This window comes from Danio rerio, chromosome 24 (genome assembly GCF_052040795.2).
Source record: "Danio rerio strain M-AB ecotype USA chromosome 24, GRCz13ab, whole genome shotgun sequence".
NCBI lineage: Eukaryota > Metazoa > Chordata > Actinopteri > Cypriniformes > Danionidae > Danio > Danio rerio.
In genome coordinates this window covers 28,265,001-28,287,659 of record NC_141044.1, presented here as the reverse complement: position 1 = coordinate 28,287,659, position 22,659 = coordinate 28,265,001, and the positions used below count along the sequence as shown (strand labels likewise).

Sequence of the window (22,659 nt, the reverse complement as noted above, 5' to 3'; positions counted from 1 at the left end):
CTTGCAGTCAGTAATACACGTCCCGAGGGTTTGGGCCCAATAATCACTTACAGGACGTGCTTACAAACGCAATGGATGACGGTCGGACAGGTAGGCTACTTATGTCTGCCTGCCACACACAGAGGCTCTTTGAGCGCCATTATGAGATGATCAGAGACTTGTTTTGGCCCTCATTGGACTACATAAGACACTTTTGTAATCACGTAATTTGAGTTATTATATGTTTAAATTTATTTAATGAGGTCTCTATATGGAATGATATTAGAATTAGCAAATATTTTAATACGCTTGCGTTAGCATTAATAAATATTATTTATAAGTCTAACACAATAAATATTATTTAATAAATTTTATTTAATATTATTTAATAACCTAACACTAAGTAACAATGAATAGTGGTAGTTTTATTATTGTTATATTAGACTAATAACCACTGTAGCAAATATTTTTGTCAAACGTTTATATATATATATATATATATATATATATATATATATATATATATATATATATATATATATGTATATATATATAAATATATATATATATATATATGTTTTTGAGTCTTCTGCTCATGAGTGGCATTTTTGTGATCCAAAAATAATGTGTAAAAAAAAAAAAATATATATATATATATATATATATATATATATATATATATATATATATATATATATATATATATATATGAAACATGAAACATGAAACAGGAACGTTTTTTCATCATTGATAATAAAATAAAGTTTCTAGAGCATAAAACAAAAACGTATGAATATTTCTAAACTCTGCTTAGTTTTTATGAGAATTAATTATATTAGTAAAAATAGTAGCTTTTTATTGTAATAATGTTTACAGCATTTTGAATTGATCAAATAAATTCAACCTTGGTGAACTTTTTTAAATAAATAAATAATATTTTTTTAACCTGCAATTGCTTTGTTTGTGACAATGACAAATCACTGTAGATCCTTCATCTGAACCTCACCTTCAGATTAGCAGCTGTAATGATTTATTGTTAGCTCATATAACCACCTATGAGTAAATACGACCTCTGACCTATTCTGTGACATCACATTAACCTTTCGGGTCCCTAACTAACCCCTCTAATCACCCAGACTGCACACGGGCCCCTAGTGCACAGGTCATCTGTGCAGCCATCCTTCATTCTGGACATCATCCATCTTGCCATCGTTCAAGAAAACAAGAAATGACAAGTTACCAATGAAGTCTGAACAAGTGATGTCACCATACTACAATTTCTAATGTTAATAAAAATACTAATACACAATACCATTTACGGTACCATGGTAAAATATTGTCTTAAAAATTATAATCTTTTAATTGTCATTAAGATTATAATATATACACATGGCTTAATATCTCCATTTGCTCAAGCATGCATGGCTCAATGTTAAAGTCTGCATGAAATCTAAATTTGTCAGTGTATATTTTGCTAGCGCACATTGATGGAACAATAAATCTGTGCAAGTTAATCCACTGAAAATAAACCGTTTGATTTGGTAATCTATAATCAAAAACCAAACACTCTCAGATGACCTCAGTTTAACAGATTGGGTGAAATATGCGTAGCCACGCCACTCATGAAAGATGAGAGGAGGAGCACCAAAAATATTATGTTTCAGTTCACTAAATTTTCAGTTTAGTGACAGTCATTATGCTGAAATATACACTCACTGGCCACTTTATTAGGTACACCTGTCCAACTGCTCGTTAACGCAGATTTCTAATCAGCCAATCACATGGCAGCAACTCAATGCATTTAGGGATATAGACATGGTCAAGAAGATCTGCTGCAGTTCAAACAGAGCATCAGAATGGGGAAAAAAGGAGGATTTAAGTGACTTTGAACTAGGCATGGTTGTTGGTGCCAGACGGGTATTTTAGAAACTGCTGATCTACTGGGATTTTCACACACAACCATCTCTAGGGTTTACAGAGAATGGTCAGAAAAAGAGGAAATATCTAGTGAGCGGCAGTTCTGTGTGGTCAGAGAAGAATGGCCAGACTGGTTGGACCAAAGGCAACAGTAACTCAAATAACCACTTGTTACAACTGAGGTATGCAGAAGAGCATCTCTGAACACACAACTGTGTCGAACCTTGAAGCGGATGGGCTACAGCAGCAGAAGACCACACCGGGTGCCACTCCTGTCAGCTAAGAACAGGAAACAGGCTACAATTCGCACAGGCTCACCAAAATTGGACGAAAGAAGATTGGAAAAATGTTGCCTGCTCTGATGAGTCTCAATTTCTGCTGCGACATTCGCATGGTAGAGTCAGAATTTGGCATCAACAATATGAAAGCATGGATCCATCCTGCTTTGTATCAATGGTTCAGGCTGCTGGTGGTGATGTAATGGTGTGGGGATATTTTCTTGGCACACTTTGGCCCCATTAGTACCAATTGAGCAGTGTCAACGCGGCAACGCCACAGCCTACCTGAGTATTGTTGACCATGTCCATCCCTTTATGACCACAGTGTACGCATCTTCAGATGGCTATTTCCAGCAGGATAATGTGCCATGTCATACAGCGTGAATCATCTCAGACTGGTCTCTTGAACATGACAATGAGTTCACTGTACTCAAATGGCCAACACAGATACCAGCTCTCAATCCAATAGAGCACCATTGGGATGTGGTGGAAAAGGAGATTCACATCATGGATGTGCAGTCCACTAATGTGCAGCAACTGCACGATGCTATCATGTCATTATGGACCAAAATCTCTTAGGAATATATTTCCAGTACCTTGCTGAATCTATACCACGAAGGATTAAGGCAGTTCTGAAGGCAAAAGCAGGTCCAACCCAATTAGGTGTATCTAATAAAGTGGCCAGCGAGTGTATATCATTTTTCACTGGCCCAGCTGAAAAATAATAAATAAATAAGCAAAATATGTAACATTCTAATAAATCATTTGCTATATAGCATTCTTACAAAATTTCACAAATCTTAATTCCAATTTTAGTATTACAGAAGAAACTGTTAGCTTAACTGGTAACACTTTACAATAAGAGTGCATTAGTTATTGTTAATGTATTTCTAACCTGAACAAACACCACATTTATTACAGTATTTATTCATCTTTGTTAATATTAGTTAATAAAAATAACCTCACGCGCACCTCAAAGCATGAATTTGGATTTTAATAATGCATTAGTAAATGTTGAACTATGATTAGTTAGTGCTGTACTACTATTGTTCATTCTTAGTTCATAATATTAAATACATCAAGTAACATTAACTAATGGAACCTTATATTGTAAAGTGTGACCTCTTAAAGAAATTTTAAACTATTAATAAACAACTAAGCAAATTACTACCAAAAACACTAATAAATACAGCAGAACAAATGTACAGATGAAAACAGCGCTTACCATTCTTCAGGTAGATTTAACAGTATTTTTGTCTTCTGGTATTGATTAATCAATGTTATCATTTTCAGAGATTTCTCCCTCAATCGTTCACGTTAGTCTGTGAAAAGCGATATTGCATTGTTTCAAATACTGCAGTAATGATTATAAATGCAAAAACGACAACAGTGCGAACTCGTGAAAAAAAGATCTGAGTCACAAATCCATCAGCTCTTCATTTAATCTTTTTTTTTAGTGCTATAGACATCCTTTAAAAAAATCGGGCGAACGAAACAAAAAACAAGCTGTAGATGATGACCAAAATGGCATTTGAATCGACAGATATAACAATGAATTTACATTAAAGGATCCACCTCTGAATTGATCTCTTCATCTATTGTACATGAGAGCAATGCAATCACGTAAACAGCTCACATAAAAACATACATACACACACACCTTGGTTATGGTGGTTTATGAGGACTCTCCACAGGCGTTGTATATCCTATACTGTCAAAAAAGCTTATCATATGGCCTTACCCTACCTCTAAACCCAACCCTCATTTTTTATGTAAATAAATTCTATTAGGTATAATTTTTTTACACAATTTTGAATTATGAGGACAGAATGTGCATCCTCGTAAACCATATAAACATTATAATACCTACAGTATTCATTAAACAAATTTTATGTCCTCAAAAACCACAAAAACCAGCACACATACGCACGCAAACAAACATCCTCTCTCTCACTACAGAGTTTACAAATCTTGATCATCTCCAGTCCACCTGCAATCCTTGAATCTGAAAAAATGAGCTTGTGTGTCGTGTCTTTAGCAGGTCATTCTGGCAACCCCGAACTCCAGCGTGACCATGGCTGGTTCGTTCCTGGAGCCGAATGATCCAGGCAGCTCTGTATAAGCGTTCTCTGTGGCACTGCTGCCCTCTACAGTCCGTTCTCCTCCAGTGAGAGCTGGTGGATCCTCTCGGGCCTCCTCTGCAAACATCTCCTCATCCTCGTCCTGCTGCACGTCCTTTCGGCCTAGAAGAGGAGCGCCCAGAATGAGAGAGCGAGGTCGGGGAGGGAGGCTGCGCTCTCTCGGGGGCGTCTGGGGCTTCAGTGGAGACGTGCTCACACCTAAATTCTGCAGCTTCTGTGGAAACAGAAAAGGAGGAGATACATCATTTCAGGTGAAGGGTATCTGCAGCTTTCTAAAAGTTATTTTTAAGACTTTTTAAGACCAATTTCATGGTACTGAATTTGCAAAAAAAACATCCAAAACAGCTTCTAACAAATTGCCGTTAACAGATCTTGACCCCGGTGGAAAATTAGGCTTGTGTAAACCTAAACCCCAAGGTTCTTATTCATTTATTTATGTACAGGTTGACGCAGCTTACAGGTTAACTCATAATCTATTATATAGTCCCAATCTCTGCGTGCATAAACAAAATTCCTGTGTTTTTACAGGGTTCTGCCCATTTCATCTGGGTGACAAATAGACGGATAAAAAGATTTTAGGTAGATTTCAAAACAGAAACAAAATCCTTTTTACAGGGTCAGTTTGATCACATTTTTAAGACCTTTGAGACACAGATTTAATTTATCTTAAGACTAATTAAGGCCTTATTTTTATACTAAGGAATTTAACACTTTTTAAGGATCCACAGACACTCTGAGGTGAAAGGAGACTATCACAGTAAGAACAATGTAAGAATCCTTTCCAGACCTTAAAACATGGCCAGACTACAAGCTGTTTCTTGTATGTAGCAGATATTTTGACAATTATATAATTTTGATAATTATATATAAGTAAACTCGTCTTATAATTATGAAGTAAAAATCTATGTGCATAATTCTGAAAGTTAAGTCAATGGGTTTAGTGACTTCGTAAAAGTAAAGTCAACTTTTAAGGCAACGGGTTTACTTACTTTTTCAAAGTAAAAATAGGCTTTTTACGTGTCCTGTGCATACAGTTGAAGTCAGAATTATTAGCCCCCCTGAATTATTACACCCAGTTTATTTTCTTCCCCAATTTCTGTTTAGTGCAGAGCAGATTTTTTTCAACATATTTCTAAGCATAATAGTTTTAATAACTCATCTCTAATAACTGATTTATTTTATCTTTGCCATGATGAAATAAAATTTTGCTAGATATTTTTTAAGACACTTCTATAAGCTTAAAGTGACATTTAATGAGGTTAACTAGGTAGGTTAGGGTAATTAGACAAGCTATTGTATAATGATGGATTGTTTTGTAGATTATCAAAAAAAATAAAAATGCTTAAAGGGGCTAATAATATTAACCTTAAAATGGCTTTTAAAGAATTAATAACTGCTTTTATTCTAGCCGAAATAAAACAAAAAGACTTTTTCCATGAGAAAAAATATTATCACACATACTGTGAAAATTTCCTGAATCTGTTAGACATCATTTGGGAAATATTTAGAAAAGAAAAAATTAAAAGGGGGGCTAATAATTCTTACTTCAACTGTACATATAAATTAAAGTTACACATTGTTTTTTTTTTATTAATAATTAATGTATTACTTTGTTGCTGTTGTGGCTTAATTTGTAAATAAATAAATATAAAAACAATTCCATTACTAATAAAGTCGGCAGCTAGCTCTCTGCAACTCTCACATGGTCACCCACTGAAGCTAAGCAGGGCTGCTCCTGGTCAGTACCTGGATGGGAGACCACATGGGAAAGCTAGGTTGCTTTCAGGTGGATGCTACACACTGGTGGTGGATGAGGAGATTATTTATTTAAATAAACCTGCATCTTTATAATCAAATGATTATTCATAGTAGAACACTATAATTATATATTAATGATTATGATAATTATTTTATACACTGAAATATTAATATGATTAATTACATTAATGTTGCTATATTATTTATATATTATTGACTTATAACTAATAATTAATAATAATAATAATAATAATAATAATAATCGGCGAAGCAGTGGCGCAGTAGGTAGTGCTGTCGCCTCACAGCAAGAAGGTCGCTGGTTCGAGCCTCGGCTCAGCTGGTGTTTCTGTGTGGAGTTTGCATGTTCTCCCTGCATTCACGTGGGTTTCCTCCGGGTGCTCCAGTTTCCCTCACAGTCCAAAGACATGCGGTACAGGTGAATTGGGTCAACTAAATTGTCCGTCGTGTATGAGGGGTTGCGGCTGGAAGGGCACCCGCTGCATAAAAACTTGCTGGATTAGTTGGCGGTTCATTCCGCTGTGGCGACCCCGGATTAATAAAGGGACTAAGCCGACAAGAAAATGAATGAATGAATAATAATAATCTAAATTATTATTATTATTATTATTATTATTATTGGTGTTGTTTTGTTATTATTCTTATTATTATCATTATGGTCAGTAAGTTTATCACTGAGATATAGAAAACACCTAAATGTTCATTACAATAATCTGTTTTAAATGAATATGTCTCCCATACGTGGAAATCTAAATGAGTAGTCATTTAGTATTGCATATTTTTTCAGTAACTTCTGTTAGACTGTAGAAAATGTAGTCAGTGTGGAAATACCGTACTATCAACATTTAGTACTGTTGCAGACTTCGATATAAATAGTTCAGCTGACATTCTCTATCCAAAAAACATTCAGTGCAGAACTGTAGAAAACATGATTCATCAATAATACACAGCCCTGAATGTTATGACAGTACTTTATGAATTAAACAGTACTCCATTCCTTCACAGCCTTATTTTGTTCTTACTCACGTCTTTTGATCCGGTAAGTAGTACTGCAACACACAAATCCATGACTAATGCTTATTTCATGGGAAGTGAGCATTCAAGGCTTAATTTTGATCCGTTAAGCAAATTCCTGAGGTGAACTCACAGTCTTCAGGGCTTGAACTGTGCCCTCGAGCTCTCGGTTGCTTTCCTTCAAGGTGAGAACGTTTTTGAGAATGGACTGCCGAGGGTGCAGGGAGCGGTCATACTGATGGTACATGTTCCTCCAGAACCTTCAAAAACAAAACAAAACAAAAAACAGCATTTTTAGTAGTAAATTAAGATTAAATCTACATTAAGTATATGTGACCTCAAAAACATGGACAGACTACAAGCTGTTTCTTGTATATAGGGGATTTAATGACAAGCGAGAAAAAATCGTATTGCTTATTTGGATACATGAGGATGTTATATGTATACACAAATGTGTGTTATTTTTATTATGATGCATACATATAAATTAAAGGTACAGATTTTAGTTTATTTAATAATAAAATCTATTATTTTGTTATTGTAGTTGCTTAGGTTAACTAGGCAGGATGGGGTATTTAGGCAAGTTATTGTATAATGATGGTTTGTTCTGTAGACTAACAAAAAAAAGAAAAGCTTAAAGGGGCTAATAATTTTGTCCTTAAAATGTTTAAAAAAAATAAAAACTGATTTTATTCTAGCCAAAATAACACAAATAAGACTTTCTCCAGAAGCTAAAATATTATCTGACATACTGTGAAAATGTCCTTGTTTTGTTAAAAATCATTTGGAAAATATTTAAAAAAGAAAAAATTATTCAAAAGGGGGCTAATAATTCTGACTTCAACTGTATATGTAATATAAGCCTTTTGTTTATTATTAGCAGTTATATAAGATTATCACTATATATATATATATATATATATATATATATATATATATATATATATATATATATATATATATATATATATATATATATATATACATACATACATACATATATATATATATACATACATATATATATATATATATATATATACATACATACATATATATACATATATATACATACATATATATATATATACATATATACATACATATATATATATATATATATATATATATATATATATATATATATATATATATATCACCTAGGGCTGAGCAAAATATTATTTAGCATCGATATCGCAATGTGTGTATGTGTGTATGTCATATGGCAGGATTAGATTATTTATTAAATATTAAAAAATATAAAGATATTATTTTCATAATATTCTATCAAATTATTTATACAATGATGACCATGTTTTACCACATTTTACCACACATACATTTGATTGTATGTATCTTTGTATTTGAATACACTTAGCCTCCACAGGAAGCCATAAAGCACTGTTTATTTAACTTTTAATACTTCGTATGATTGATTTATGAAGTCATTTATTGTATTTAATGCTGATACACTTTATTTTGTTTATTGATTTCAAAAACAGTAACAATTAAAGACTGCAGAACCTTTTTAAATTAAAACAATAAAATACAGAAATGGTGTTACATTACACGTTACATTATAAGGAATAGAGAAAAATAAAATCATTATAAATTAAATAATTGACAAAAACAAGAGGAAAATTATATAAGGTTATACATCAAAAGATTTAGTTTTTATGCCTTTTAAAGATAAAATATATGACTTAAAGTCAACAAAAAAATAGCTAGTATTGGAGTCTTTTGCAAAAATGTATACAAAAATCTTGCCCGTTATATTAAAAATATTAACAATGTATCAGATTCACTTCATAGAAAAAGACTCAATCACCCTAGTCCATCTAAATTATTGAAATCTTTTTAAATAGAGCCATTTAATTTTATTCATATATGTATTATCATATATTCATTTATATATTATTATAATCTATAATTGCAGCAAATAAAATTATCGCAATATCAGATTTTTCCAATATCGTGCAGCCTTAATATCACCCATTATATTGGTTAAGTAAAGAGTAATCAGTATAGGCCAAAATTTCTATATCGTTGCATCCCTACATCATAACATGTGAAAAATCAAACATAAATGTTTATCTTTTCCATACTTGAAGTGGTAGGCCTGAGTGGATGGTTCCAAAACTGGTTGTGATTCTGCAAAGCTTGGGCTGTACACGGGGTTCAAGTAGTTCTGCTTTTCACTCAGAAGGTGAGCCCACAATGAATACGTCCTCTCCTTCAACCTGCAATCATACTCAAATAAATGAAAGGCTTTGAGATGAGAAGAACGTGACTGTTTGTTTACTCACTGAAGGTCTTCCCTCTGCCGCTGGCTGTTGCCCAGGAAGTTGCCAAACTGGCAGGAATGGATATGCTCGTGGATCTGAATGAGAAACCACTCGCTAAACTCAAAAGCCTGAGGAAACTGTTCCGTCAGCTGCCAAACACACTCTAGGAATTGTGTGAAGATGGGGGATACTTCTTTAGGATCAGGGTCCAGCTGATCACACCTGCGGAAAAGGACATGGAGATTATTTCCAGTGTTACTTTCATTATCATAAAAAATAAATGGCTAATGAAGGCCAGCTTGAGATCTGAGATTCAAATGTTGCTTGGTGTTATTAATATATGAATATCCAGTATGTTTAATGAAGGATTAAAAAAGAAAGACAAAGTGCCAGGGGACAAAATACAGATCTAAACAGAAGTCAAAGAGGAGGGAAACTTATGCGGCGTATTTCTACAATGTTTTGAAGCAGGTGAGTGATGTTTTTATGAATAAAAATGATGATTATCAAAGAAACAAATTACTTCTAATGTCCATTTTGATTAAAACACAAGCGTGAATCATTGAGTTGGATCTTTTTAATGAGTCAATTGAACCAATTCTCCAACTGGAATGTTAAAGAAACATGTGCTGACCTGTCTGCGAACTTGTGTCCAAAGGAAATCCAGTCTTTTTCAATGAGTACCTGAGAACGAGAGGAAGATATATTAGGAGGAGGAAGAGACAGATGGCAAATGTCAGCTTGAATCTATGAAAGGTTCCTACCATGAAACCTTTGATGGTGCGATAGTATGGATCCATCAGCAGAGAACCTAAAGCGCAGACCTGAGCTGTCCGATCCCATCCATCAGAGCAGTGCACCAGGACACTGGCGCCCTCCACACTCACAGCCTGGTATTACAAAAACATTCCTCACTAATCTACTCAATTCATACCAGACAGAGTTGGCATTGTTAACTAATAACACTATTAAAATATAAGCCCAGCAAACTTTACTAGATTGCATCATCTTACAAATCTTTTATGAGCAATATTTCAGTCAACTCACTTATTTACACATTTTTATTTCACATATAAAATTATTATATATTTCATTATTTATACTGTGAAAAATCGGGTGTAAAATATTTTGTTTTGATTGAGTTACATAAATTTTTTTTCTACTCATTATGGTATTGTGTTTATTTTTTAATTAAATTACTTAGATTTTTTATTCATTTATATTAAATAATTTGTATCTTGTGTGTATTTCAGGTTTCTGTGAAGTTCTGGATAATTTATTTAAAAAATACTTAAGATTTTTGAAACAGTTTTATACAATTATTCTAAATATTTGATAACATTTTAATCACGTTGTTATCTATTTCTTTCATACAAGTTTTGTTTAGGGACTTGATTAAATATTTGTTACTATTTATTTTAATTTTACTTTTTAAAATGAATAAAATAGATTAAATGAATACAGCTAATTGAATAGGGTTAATTAAATACATTTAAGTTATTTATATACTTTATTTTTATTTATTTAATTTATGCTGTGAAAATCAGGTAGAAAATATTTAGTATTAATTACAGTACAATTATTACAATTAATATTTAAATTAATTACAGTATTGTGTTTATTCCTTCATTAAATCATTTTGATAAACATTTGTATTCATTTTTATATAATTTGTATCTTTTTTGTGTATTTCTGGATTCTGTGAAGTTCTGGATTATTTATTTGAATAAGACTTAATATTTTTGTAGCAATTGTTATAGAATTATGCTAAATATTTAATATAATTAAAATCCATTTTTTATTTATTTGTTTCTTTCTTTCTTTTAGAATAACTTTGTTTAGTGACTAATCTTAATTAAACATTTGAGTATTTATTTTAATGTATTAATTTGAGTGTTTATTTTAACTAAAGTTTAAATAAATATGTTTAATTAAAAAAGATGAATTAAACACATTTAAGCTATTTATCTATACATTTAATTATTTTTACTTATTTAATTTATTGATTTGTTTTTCCAACTCATTGTTGTATTTTGTTTATTAGATTACTTCATTTAATTACTTTACTTGTTTAAATAAACATTTTTATTTATTTATATAATTTGTATCTTTGTATTTCTGGATTCTGTGAAGGTCTGAATTATTTATTTGAATAATACTTAATATTTTTGTAACATTCATTTATTAATTTTCTAGTCCCTTTATTAATTTAGGGGCCGCCACAGCGGAATGAACCGCCAACTTATCCAGCACATTTTTACGTAGCAGATGCCCATCCAGCCACAACCCATCTCTGGGAAACATCCACACACACTCATACACTACGGACTATTTAGCCTACTCAATTCACCTGTAGCGCATGTCTTTGGATTGTGGGGGAAACCGGACCACCTGGAAAAAAACCCACGCGAATGCAGGGAGAACATGCAAACTCCACACAGAAATGCCAGAACCAGCGACCCAGCAACCTTCTTGCTGTGAGGCGACAGCACTACCTACTGCGCCACTACGTCGCCTTATTTTTTTAACAGTTTTCTACAATTATTCTAAATATTTGATAACATTTTTAATTCATTCATTTTCTTTTTGGCTCAGTCTCTTTATTAATTTGGGGTCGCCACAGCGGAATGAACCGCCAACTTATCCAGCAAGTTTTTGTGCAGCGGATGCCCTTCCAGCCGCAACCCATCTCTGGGAAACATCCACACACACATTCACACACACTCATACACTACGGACAATTTAGCCTACCCAATTCACCTGTACCGCATGTCTTTGGACTGTGGGGGAAACCGGAGCACCCAGAGGAAACCCATGCGAATGCAGGGAGAACATGCAAACTCCACACAGAAAAACCAACTGAGCCGAGGTTCGAACCAAGGACCAAGCGACCTTCTTGCTGTGAGGCGACAGCACTACCTACTGTGCCACTGCCTCGCCCTGATAACATTTTCACGTTGTTATTTCTTTTATACTAATTTTGTTTAGTGATTTATCTGGATTATATTTTTTAAATAATTTTTTTTATTTTACTTTTTAAATTAAATAAATAGTTTATATAAATATAATTAATCATATAATTAATCAAATTAATTTAAGTTATTTCGTTTTTAACTTCATTATGATGCAAAAAGTTTTCAAAATTTTCAAACCAGTGGCATAACACTGCATTCAGAAGGAGTTTTACTTTGGCAAGGAATATAGCTGCATCCATGATGGCTTTGATGTGACGCAACCATCCGCTGTTTTCCAGTCCAACCAGATAATCAGTCATAGAAAGGGAGCGTGTTCCCACCACTACAAGAAAAAAACACTTTGACAATCCACCAAATATTAAATAAACCAAAATGTCCTACTTTAAACATTTCAAACCTTCTAGAAGCTTTTGCAAACTTCCCCTCATCACATGGATGTTCTCAATGCCCACAAACTGGAAGCGGATATTGGAGTAGTTGTCCTCATTCTCATATCCTTTCCCTGCCGCTCGATTTGCCAATGCGTTCAACTGCAAAAACAACAAAAGGTAACTGCTGTGATCACTTCAATGATTACCAAAAAATAAGAATAACGTCCATGATGTTGTACCTTAGGTCGCGTGTCCATCACATATATATTTCGGCTGTTGTGATTGGCTTTGCTAATGGCCTGAAGCATGTGCTCGTCTTCCAAACAGCGAGCACTGAAGCCAGAAAGAGGCTGACTACACCGACACACTGCTGCCTGGAGAAATCAAACAAAAATATCCAGCAATTTGAGTATAATATAAAAACAGATTGTAGAGTTTGTATTTAAACACTTTGGATTTATTTTTTTAATCAATTTCTGAATGTCAAACAGGTTGTGGATGAATGGAGGGAAATACATTTCTCAGACTTTATAAAAAAATATCTTCATTTGAGTTCCAAAATGTCCTATGGGTCTGGAATGACATGAGTCACGTCAGTGGACTTATTTATTATTTTTTATCAGTGACATTTTTTTCATTAAATGTTTTTTTATTTTTAATTACAATGTACCTAAAACTGTTTGAATAATAAGACACAATATTAACTCCAGCATACATGGGTTCAAATTTTTTCAAGCAAAGATTCTAGATGTGCAACAAAAGACAGCAGAAATGGTGAGCAAAATGTGTGTGTAATGAAAATTGTGGTAACGGCATCAGTTATTTATTTTTTGCAATGCAAAATATTTTATAATTATTGACAATTATTTTTAATTAAATATTTTTTATTTGCAATCTCTTTTTTTAATTACTACGTACTTACTTTCCCTAAAACTAAAAAAATATTTGATTGAATAATAAAAACAAATGTTTCTTCAAAACTCAACAAGTAGTTATGTTTCCATCCAAAGTTGTGAGTTTATGTCAAGCACAAATTGAAAATTATTATGAATGTACAAAACATTTATGAATAAAACATTTTCGATCCCATTTGTTATAGAGAATAAATATGGGCACTTCCAATTATACAATTAGTTTTATCTACAATTATAATTAAAATTTTCTATTGAAATTATGTGCATCATTTTATCAGATTAAACATATATCAGACACATTTGAGCCCATAAGTTTATTATAATTAGTGTAGGGCTAGAAATTATCATGATTAAATGAATCCAAAATAAAAGTTTGTTTTGACATTAAAGTGTGTGTACCGTGCATCTTTACTATGTACATATAAAGACACACAGGCTTGAATATATTTGAGAAAATGTTTATTTATATTTAGATATAAAATATATGTGTATATGATAAATAATATATATGTAAATATCTATGTAACAAAATTGTTTTGTATAGTTTTGTTTCTGTGTATGCGTGTATCACATAAACGTGATAAATATATAAAACATACACACATACATCATGTCAAAATTTTATTTTGGATTAATCTCTATTAATCTTTGCTTAGCAGTAATTATAAAAAAAAATTATGGAAACATAGTTATTGATGGACCAACTAAAAAGGACAAGAAGCCACTAACAAACAGTTGGGATTTGCCAGTAAAATGACTCCGATCTGGAAACACCATGATTGATGTATTGTGTGGCATGTTGTGTGTTTCATGTGTGTAAGGGTGTGTATGTTTAACATAAACTGCCTCTGTGTGTTGACAAGCCATAACCTGTTTGCTTTTCAATACTTAAATGTAACACAACACAATAGAAACAACTAACGCCCATTTCTGTGTGGGACTTGTTTTAATGAATTAATGGAACAAAATCTGCTTATCAACCAACTGGTTTCTTTTTCCAAACAGTGGTGAAAGATGAGAACAGTCTTTACCTTCTTCTCCTGGTAGAAATAGGTCAGGACAGGAAAGCGGCCTTTGCTTCTGAATTTGGAGCTGCCGACTATGATGGGTTTACTGGCTGTAATGGGGACGTATAAGTCTCTGGGATATGTTTCGCACACCTGAGAAAAGAATTTAGAGCCTGTTATCTATTAGCACTGAAGAAAACCAATACCAGAGTTGACTAGTGGAAACTGTGCTCTGATATTCATAAGTATAATTTCAAAAATGACGTTTTAATCTAAAGTGTTTTGTCACTGGACAGTATCCATTTTTAGACTTTTTTTATTCAACCAATGAGAAGTATTAAAAAGTGACTATAGTGACTTGTGACTATATTTTAAAACACCACTGGATCTTTAAAGTGTCTCATTTCTAATAGAAAATAAAGACTTTATTGTGAATAAGTGAAGCATTTTTTGCATTTAAAAACAGACAAAAGAAATATTCAGTTTTGTGTTTAAATTTAGTTTGTTTCAATAATATTTAAGTGATTTAAGATTTTTTTAAACAATTTTGTTGATTGTAATGATTTTAGGAACTTTTAACGTACTAAATTATAATAATAATAATAGAAAAGAAAATATAAAAATAAATAAATGCACATACATACAGTTGAAGTCAGAATTATTAGCCACTCTCAATTATTTTCCCCAATTTCTGTTTAACAGAGAGAATTTTTCTGAACATAACTTCAATGATTTAATAACTCATTTCTAATAACTCTTCTATTCAGCTTAAAGTGACATTTAAAGGCCTAACTAGATTAATTGGGTTCACTAGGCAGGACAGGGATTAGGCAAGTTATTGTATAACGATGGTTTGTTCTGGAGACTATCAGAAACAAAATATAGCTTAAAGGGACTAACAATATTGACCATAAAATGGTTTTAAAAACATTAAAAACTGCTTTTATCCTAGCTGAAATAAAACAATAAGACTTTCTCCAGAAGAAAAAATATTATCAGACATGATAAATGTCCTTACTCTGTTAAACATCATCTGGGAATTATTTAAAAAAGAAAAACAAAATCAAAGTGGGGCTAATAATTCTGACTTCAACTGTACATAATAACAATATAAAGGTATCAAAGCAATTGCACATTAATAGCAGGTGATACAAGTTTCACAGACAACATATTTGTATCAGCTTCCTTAATCAGAAATCCTTCGAAATGATTCCATATTTTGATGAGTTTAGCATTTTAATACATTTTATAGTTATATTTTTCCATTGGATATTAAGGCTTTGTTTTATATTTAGCATGACATGAATTACTGTTAATAAACAATAAATTATTCTAAATAGCACCGTTTCAAAACTGTCAAAAAATATAGCATTTCAAGATGCAACTCATGAAATGATTACTCAACTAAACAATTCTACAATATAAATGTAACATTTTAGTTTTAATCAGTTCAGATTTTGCTGTATGCAGTAGTTGTATCAGGAATATCAAAGAATTGTACATTCTAATAAAAACTGTAATTTTGAATGATGCTTTTAAATACACATAAAATAAAGCATCATTATTGGCAGTAATTATGCTGATTTACATCTGTACCTACAGTGAATTCGTAAGATCCCATTCGTCAAAAAAAATCTTTGTTCAGGGTCGTTATAAGATTCATTCAGTGTAAATTTCTGTAAGTTACACTACCATGTCAATGCGGTATATGCACACAGACTTTTAAATTCAGTCAGCCACCCTCAGGACTTCCAGTTAGTTGACATCCTATACAAAATCTTATTTCTTTAAAAACAGTGCTCTTCACTGCCTGGCTGAGATTCAATATAAACTGGGTATCAGACCAAACACGAAGCACTGCAATTAATTATATTTTTTCATGTCTTTAAAATTTGCAAATTAAGGTCACCCCAGTAGTTTCGATGAAATTTCAGCGCTCACCTACAAAGAACGATGAAGCCTGCGTTTAAACGGTCTTTTGTCTCTTTTTAAGCTTTAATAACCAAATGGATGCTTACGTCTATTTAACTGAATTTATTATATTCACATTACAACATCAATGCTGTAAAAGGAAAGTGAAAACTTCACCGGAAGTTCATCATTGGCTGAAAAACACTAGCTGTGCATATAGCCCATTAGTGATAGCAAGTGGCACAATATTTTAAATCATGAATGAACCATTAAATCATTAAAGGCATAGTTCTCTCAAAAAAATAAAAATTGACTCACCCTGATATGGTTTCAAACCTTTATGAGTAAAAGAAAATATTCAGAAAAAAGCTGTAAAAAGGTAACTATTGATTTCCATAGTAAAAACATACTACAGAAGGCAATGGTTACCAGTTTCCAACATTCTTCAAATTATCTTCCCTTGTGTTTGACCAAAAAAGAAACTGAAACAGGTTTAGCACAAGTGAATGGTGAATAAAAGATGACAGAACTTTCAATTTTTGGTTGAACCACCCTTTAACGGACTGATTTACCAGATTCATTAACATATCAGCAAACCCCATCAGCACTTTTACATACAGTGAGGTTGCTTATTTATAACTAAACCTTAGTTCTATTCTAATACTACTCTGTCCACTCTATTTTAAGCAATTTAACAGCCTCATGAGTTCCAAATATAGGTCAAACATCATACGTCAAACATTCATGAACAGCAGATTCAAAAACGTTTTAAAGCCCCATTAATTTCCAATTTGTTGAATTCAAAACTGGTAATATTCAAATGCAGTTTGTAAAATAGGGTTCAAGTGTGCATTTTGTTGTCATTGTTCTTTTACAAGATTTAAATGTAATATTTTAAATGAAGAATTTCTCAGTTTTCCTTCAGTTTTTGTAAGCAGAACAGTCCAGTTGTTAAAATAACACCTTGAACCTTAAATTCCAGCACTTTCAAGAACTTGCGTTTGTTTTTAAGTAGTTTCCTGGCCTTGAATTCATTCATTTTCCTTTGGCATAGGCTCTATTCCAGAGGTCGCCACAACGGAATGAACCATCAATTATTTCAGAATGTTTTATGCAGCGGATGCCCTTTCAGCTGCATTCCAGGATTGGGTTTTTAAACACACGAACACACTCATACACACACACCAACACCAACATCAACCCACCCACAAACACACACAATTTAGTTTATTCAATTCACCCATAGCGCATGTCTTTGGACTGTGGGAAAACCGGAGCACCTGGAGAAATCCCATGCGAACACGGGGAAAACATGCAAATTCCACACAGAAATGCCAACTAGTCTAGCCAGGAATCGAACCAGTGACCTTCCTGCTGTGAGGTGACAGTGCTAACCACTGAGCCACCATGAATTTGCCTTTCATGCACTTTCAAGAAGCGTGGGAACCTTGTGAGAAGCCGATGTTGGTTATGTTCCACTAATTAACCTTCCCATCATACCTTGTAGTCCCTGTTAACATCTGTCAGCTGCCACTGGTCACATGGCACACCCATCCGCTCAAACTCAGCCGCGAGGTCTATGAGCTGCCAGCCCTCCTCTCTCTGCTGGTCGTTCTGCTTTGGGTTGTAGGAGAAAGCGTACAGCTCGTCGTAGGACACTGGCGAACAGAACAAACATAATAAAACTTCACAAAAGGTGAAAGTCAAAAGTATTCAGGCGGCCATCTGGAGTTTTGCGCTGGTGTCCACCTGTCCTTGACCTGGAGTTAACAAAGCATGAATGTATCTGTCGTCCAATCAAAAAATGAAAAACAGAGGGTGGCTAAGACCTAATGGCCCCCGATGGGACTTTCAGAAAATTTGCATTTACATTTAGTCATTTAGCAGACGCTTTAGTCCAAAGCGACTTACAATTAAGGAGGCATTCAGCGATTTAACACGAAGACGCAATACACACAGGAAGTGCTAATTATAAAAAGGAACTGTTAGTGCTCAGAGAACTAAGTGCAAGTTTTTTAGTGGGAGGGGGAATTATAGAGTGTTTCTACAGGTGGTTTGTCACGCCCACTCACCTGTGTGAGGCACACTCAGAATTGCATAATGTTTTGAGGTTGGGTTTAGTTTGAGCAAACTCTTGGATTTCAGCCCCAAGAAGGTGGATTGATTTTGATCAGGTTTCATCGCCATGGTAACGAATGCTAAACGGCTAACCTGGGGTGCTTTTCCCCAAACAACGACTTAACTCGCAGCTGAACTATCATAGTAAGATGCATCGTTTGAGAAAAGAACGATGTAGTGACGAGTGTTTGCCAAAACTTATAGTTTCCCTGTCGCAGATTCATTGTTTGAACCACATTAGTTATACTAGTCAACTTCTTTAGAGAAGAACCACATAATGTCTTTGTGCAAATTATATTGTTTTACATGCACACGCATTAAAAAAAAAAAAGTATTAGTTTTGGTAAAAACATGCAATCACGTTTCATATTAATTGAAATATATGTAAATGGCACGTATAGGGCCAATGTTTCCTTTAACAAATATTATTGAAAACATTACATATTCTATTCTAAACCATAAAACCACTTACAAAAGCTAACAAGTTATCATATATAAATCATATAAATAAACAATAAGGCTATTTATTAAGAAATGTTTAATTTAATACATAAACATATTTTTTTATTAAAATAAATCCTACTTTAATCATAATAATAATAATAATAATAATAATAATGAGGATTATGATGATTATTAAGTAGGATATTGTTTATTTGTTTTTTGAAAAGTCTACTTTTACAATTTGACACGCAAACCACTGCAGTACAGTACAGCACAGTACATATACAGTACAAATACTTAATAAATAACCTACTATAAATTAAAAGAATTAAAGTACGATATGTGCCACTTTTAAATAATAGGTCACCTTTCACTTTTGTCATGAGCCATGGCTGTGTTCAAAAAGACATCAATGTTTTCAAAGTGCACTGCGAAGGGAGCGCAATTGTAAACATGAAGATCGCTAAAACTGAACTGTAAAAATACTCTGAAAGCAAATTACACCTAAGAGTAATGACTTTAAGGTTTTATTTTAAAAAAGCATTAGAAGTTTAAATGTTAGAATGTTTTAAATGAACAGGGCATAGGGCTGATAACTGGGAATAGAACACAGCCAGGAACTATATTTCTGACTATGGCTCCAGAGGTGTAGTTGCAAGCGTACAAGTTTGTGATGCAGTTTGTGACTGTTCGTTGGAACAATGGATTTGGAAAACGCCAAATCAACTAACTATGTTTGTAACGACGCAACTCGCACCCCTGCTCCAGAGCAGGTATTATTCTAGGTTAAAGATCGCAAAACCAAACTGGACCAACTAGGCCTGTGCTATATGGGCAAAAGAAACCTATCATGATTTTCTAGAACAATATTTCAATTTCGATTTTAATCACAATTTTGACACACACAGACATTTTACAGTCTGAATCTGAAACATATTTCCAAAGGAAAACATATAGATCTTTATCAAAGACCTGTAACACGATTCTAAAACAAACAAAAAAAATGAAAAATCACCAAGTAAAGGTCTAACAAATTGTCTCTAGAACAGACCTATGGCAAAACAAATAGTTTACTGTGTGTTTGTGTGTTTGCCGTCAAACTCAAGCAAGTCTCCGATGTTCTGCCTGTCCACATATCCTAAGTAGTTGCGTGTACTTTTCTACATGTCCACAATTTTTTTGCCATGCATAGATTGTAGACTTTTTCTTTGTGACGCTGCTGTGAAATAGGCCGTTCACATATCATGTATTTTGCATACACAAGTTTGTTATTTTCAATGAAGGCGCGTGGCTTGCGCACACATACTCTGTTTTGTTTGTCTGTGTAGTTTGTCATCCTCTGTGAGTCAATTGTCGATGGTCACTTAGCAATGACAAACTACAAAAGAGCGTGAGCACTAAGAGCGTTAAAATGCTGGAGGATGAGACGCGCTCGCGCTTTCCAAAGGCTTTTAGACACAGTATCTGAGTGACAGGTCTTACAAATGACCTGGTTCTGCAATACATTAGTCTTCCAGTATGCAAAGTAATCCCACACCAAAGATGTTGACTTTGTTTGAGCACCAAGTCCTCCTGTGCTGAATTCATCGTGACTGTTTATGTAGACTATTTGTCATTAAGATCAGTCTCCTGTTCTTGTGCTCTGTTTAGACGCACTGTGTTATGATTGGTTCAAATAGCATACTGTAGGAGAAGTATCAGCCGGGAGCATACAAAAAATCATGCTGTAAGGTGATTTAGAAATCATGCATGTTTAAATCACAATTTCGATATGATTTCAATTAATCAAACAGCCCTACCGCCAACTATTCATTTGTTATGCTTGTTATACTATTTGTTTGTTATACTGAAAAGCCAACTGGCCCAGCCGGGACTTGAACCAGCAAGCTTCTAGCTGTGAGGCGATAGTGCTAACCACTGAGCCGCTGTAATTTGTTTATATTATATGAATTCTGACTGAGTGACTAAAGTGAGTGGATTTTACCCACCCGGTCTCAGAAGCCTAAGCAGAGAGCTGTAGATGTCGTGGCAGTCCCGCTCTCTTGGAATCACAAAGTGGACTACTCGGAAATTTCGGCACTGAATGAGGAGTGGGCAGCCAGTGGTTGTAAGGGACAGCTTCTCCACGGAGGCGATGTGGTGATGCAGGATCTGAACAAGCAAACACATGCAGTGGAGATCAGGGTTAGGAGAACAAACTACAATTTCCTACATTTCCAGGTCACCGATTGCGCAGTCCTATTTAAAACTATTCTACTATGAAGAAAAAAAAGAACGATTTTAAAGTATATTTAATATTTAATTTTACAATCTGATGCTCATTACAGACTTCACACTTTATTTTGAAAAATAAAAATAATTACAATGAATAAAAGCAAATTAATACAACACAATTATAACTCAAACATGTCTGAAAAAGAATAGGAAGAAGCAAATGCGTATTTATTCCTATGTCTCTTCAACTCTAAATCAATTATAAATAACAATCCATAACAATAAATTATCCACAGCCATAATTATTAAATTATCTAATTCAGTGGTTCTCAAACTATGGTACGTGTACCACTAGTGGTACGCGGGCTTCCTTCTAGTGGTACACGGAGGAATGAAATATGTCATGTACATGCTACATATAATTCAAAATTTATTAAAAATGATGTATATAATATGCCATATATTATATATAGGCTATATTTCCGAGGTAATCTGCCAGGTTTTTTAACTGTGCAGAGTTGTAGCTGCTTTACTGGGCCAACTACGCTACTGTATTTCAATGCTGCTCATTTTGGTGGTACTTGGAGAGACAGTTTTTTTCTAAGGTGGTACTTGATGAAAAAAGTTTGAGAACCACTGATCTAATTCATATAAAACACTTAAAATGGGCATGACATCAAAATATTCTCTCCTGATTTCAAACTGATATAGTTGTGCTTGTTATAAACAATTTTAAACAACTTAATTGTTTTATGTTCAATCCACTTGAATGTGTAAAAATGATTAAGCTTAATTGGTTTTTGTTGGGTCAACATGAAGGAATTGTGTGGAACTAAACTTCCAATTCTTGGCAACTTTAAAGTCAGCGTGAACTAGATGTTGCTGAAATTTTTATTTCAGTATGCTGATGTACTTTCAACTTAAAGAGAATATTAAAGGGGCGGGGCTCTCTTTTTGTACATCACTCCCTTGTAGCAAAGTAACAGTAAGAGGCTCATAATTAATAATATTGTGGCTGAAGCCATCAAACCGAGGTTAACCAAGAAGCACCATCACTCCAAACATGAAAAAAAATTCTCAAACTTTGATCGAAGATTACAAAAACAATAGTTTATTTTTTTTTATCTTTTAACTTTCACCGATTAATTGTTCACTAAAAGAATAATAATGTGTGCTAGCAAAATAAACATTGTAAATTTAGAGTTAACACAAACTTTAAGACCAGAATCAAATCTGGCAAGCACATTTTTGAGACTTTGTTCCAGCACTTTCTAAAATAAGTAGCCGACTGTTTGGAGTACCATATGCTCACATG

The 22,659-nt window shown here is 33.4% G+C and overlaps 1 protein-coding gene across 2 annotated transcripts in view; it reads right to left on the bottom strand.

Annotated features, from left to right (window-relative positions):
- Positions 1 to 3,598: 3,598 nt before the first annotated feature.
- The window catches only part of mtmr6 (myotubularin related protein 6), a 26,776-nt gene continuing 7,715 nt past the window's right edge, over positions 3,599 to 22,659 (bottom strand). Inside the window, exons 3-14 of one of the 2 annotated variants that reach the window (XR_015524309.1) lie at positions 21,119 to 21,281; positions 18,069 to 18,226; positions 14,682 to 14,810; positions 12,976 to 13,110; positions 12,763 to 12,895; positions 12,578 to 12,687; positions 10,155 to 10,280; positions 10,025 to 10,074; positions 9,412 to 9,612; positions 9,211 to 9,345; positions 7,118 to 7,365; positions 3,599 to 4,529 (exon numbers count right to left, since the gene is read on the bottom strand). Coding sequence is in view for 1 of the 2 variants with exons in the window: in NM_199791.1 (NP_956085.1) it covers positions 4,209 to 4,529; positions 7,239 to 7,365; positions 9,211 to 9,345; positions 9,412 to 9,612; positions 10,025 to 10,074; positions 10,155 to 10,280; positions 12,578 to 12,687; positions 12,763 to 12,895; positions 12,976 to 13,110; positions 14,682 to 14,810; positions 18,069 to 18,226; positions 21,119 to 21,281 (1,788 nt within the window). In the remaining variant the exon portion in view is untranslated. 2 annotated transcript variants of the gene reach the window in all.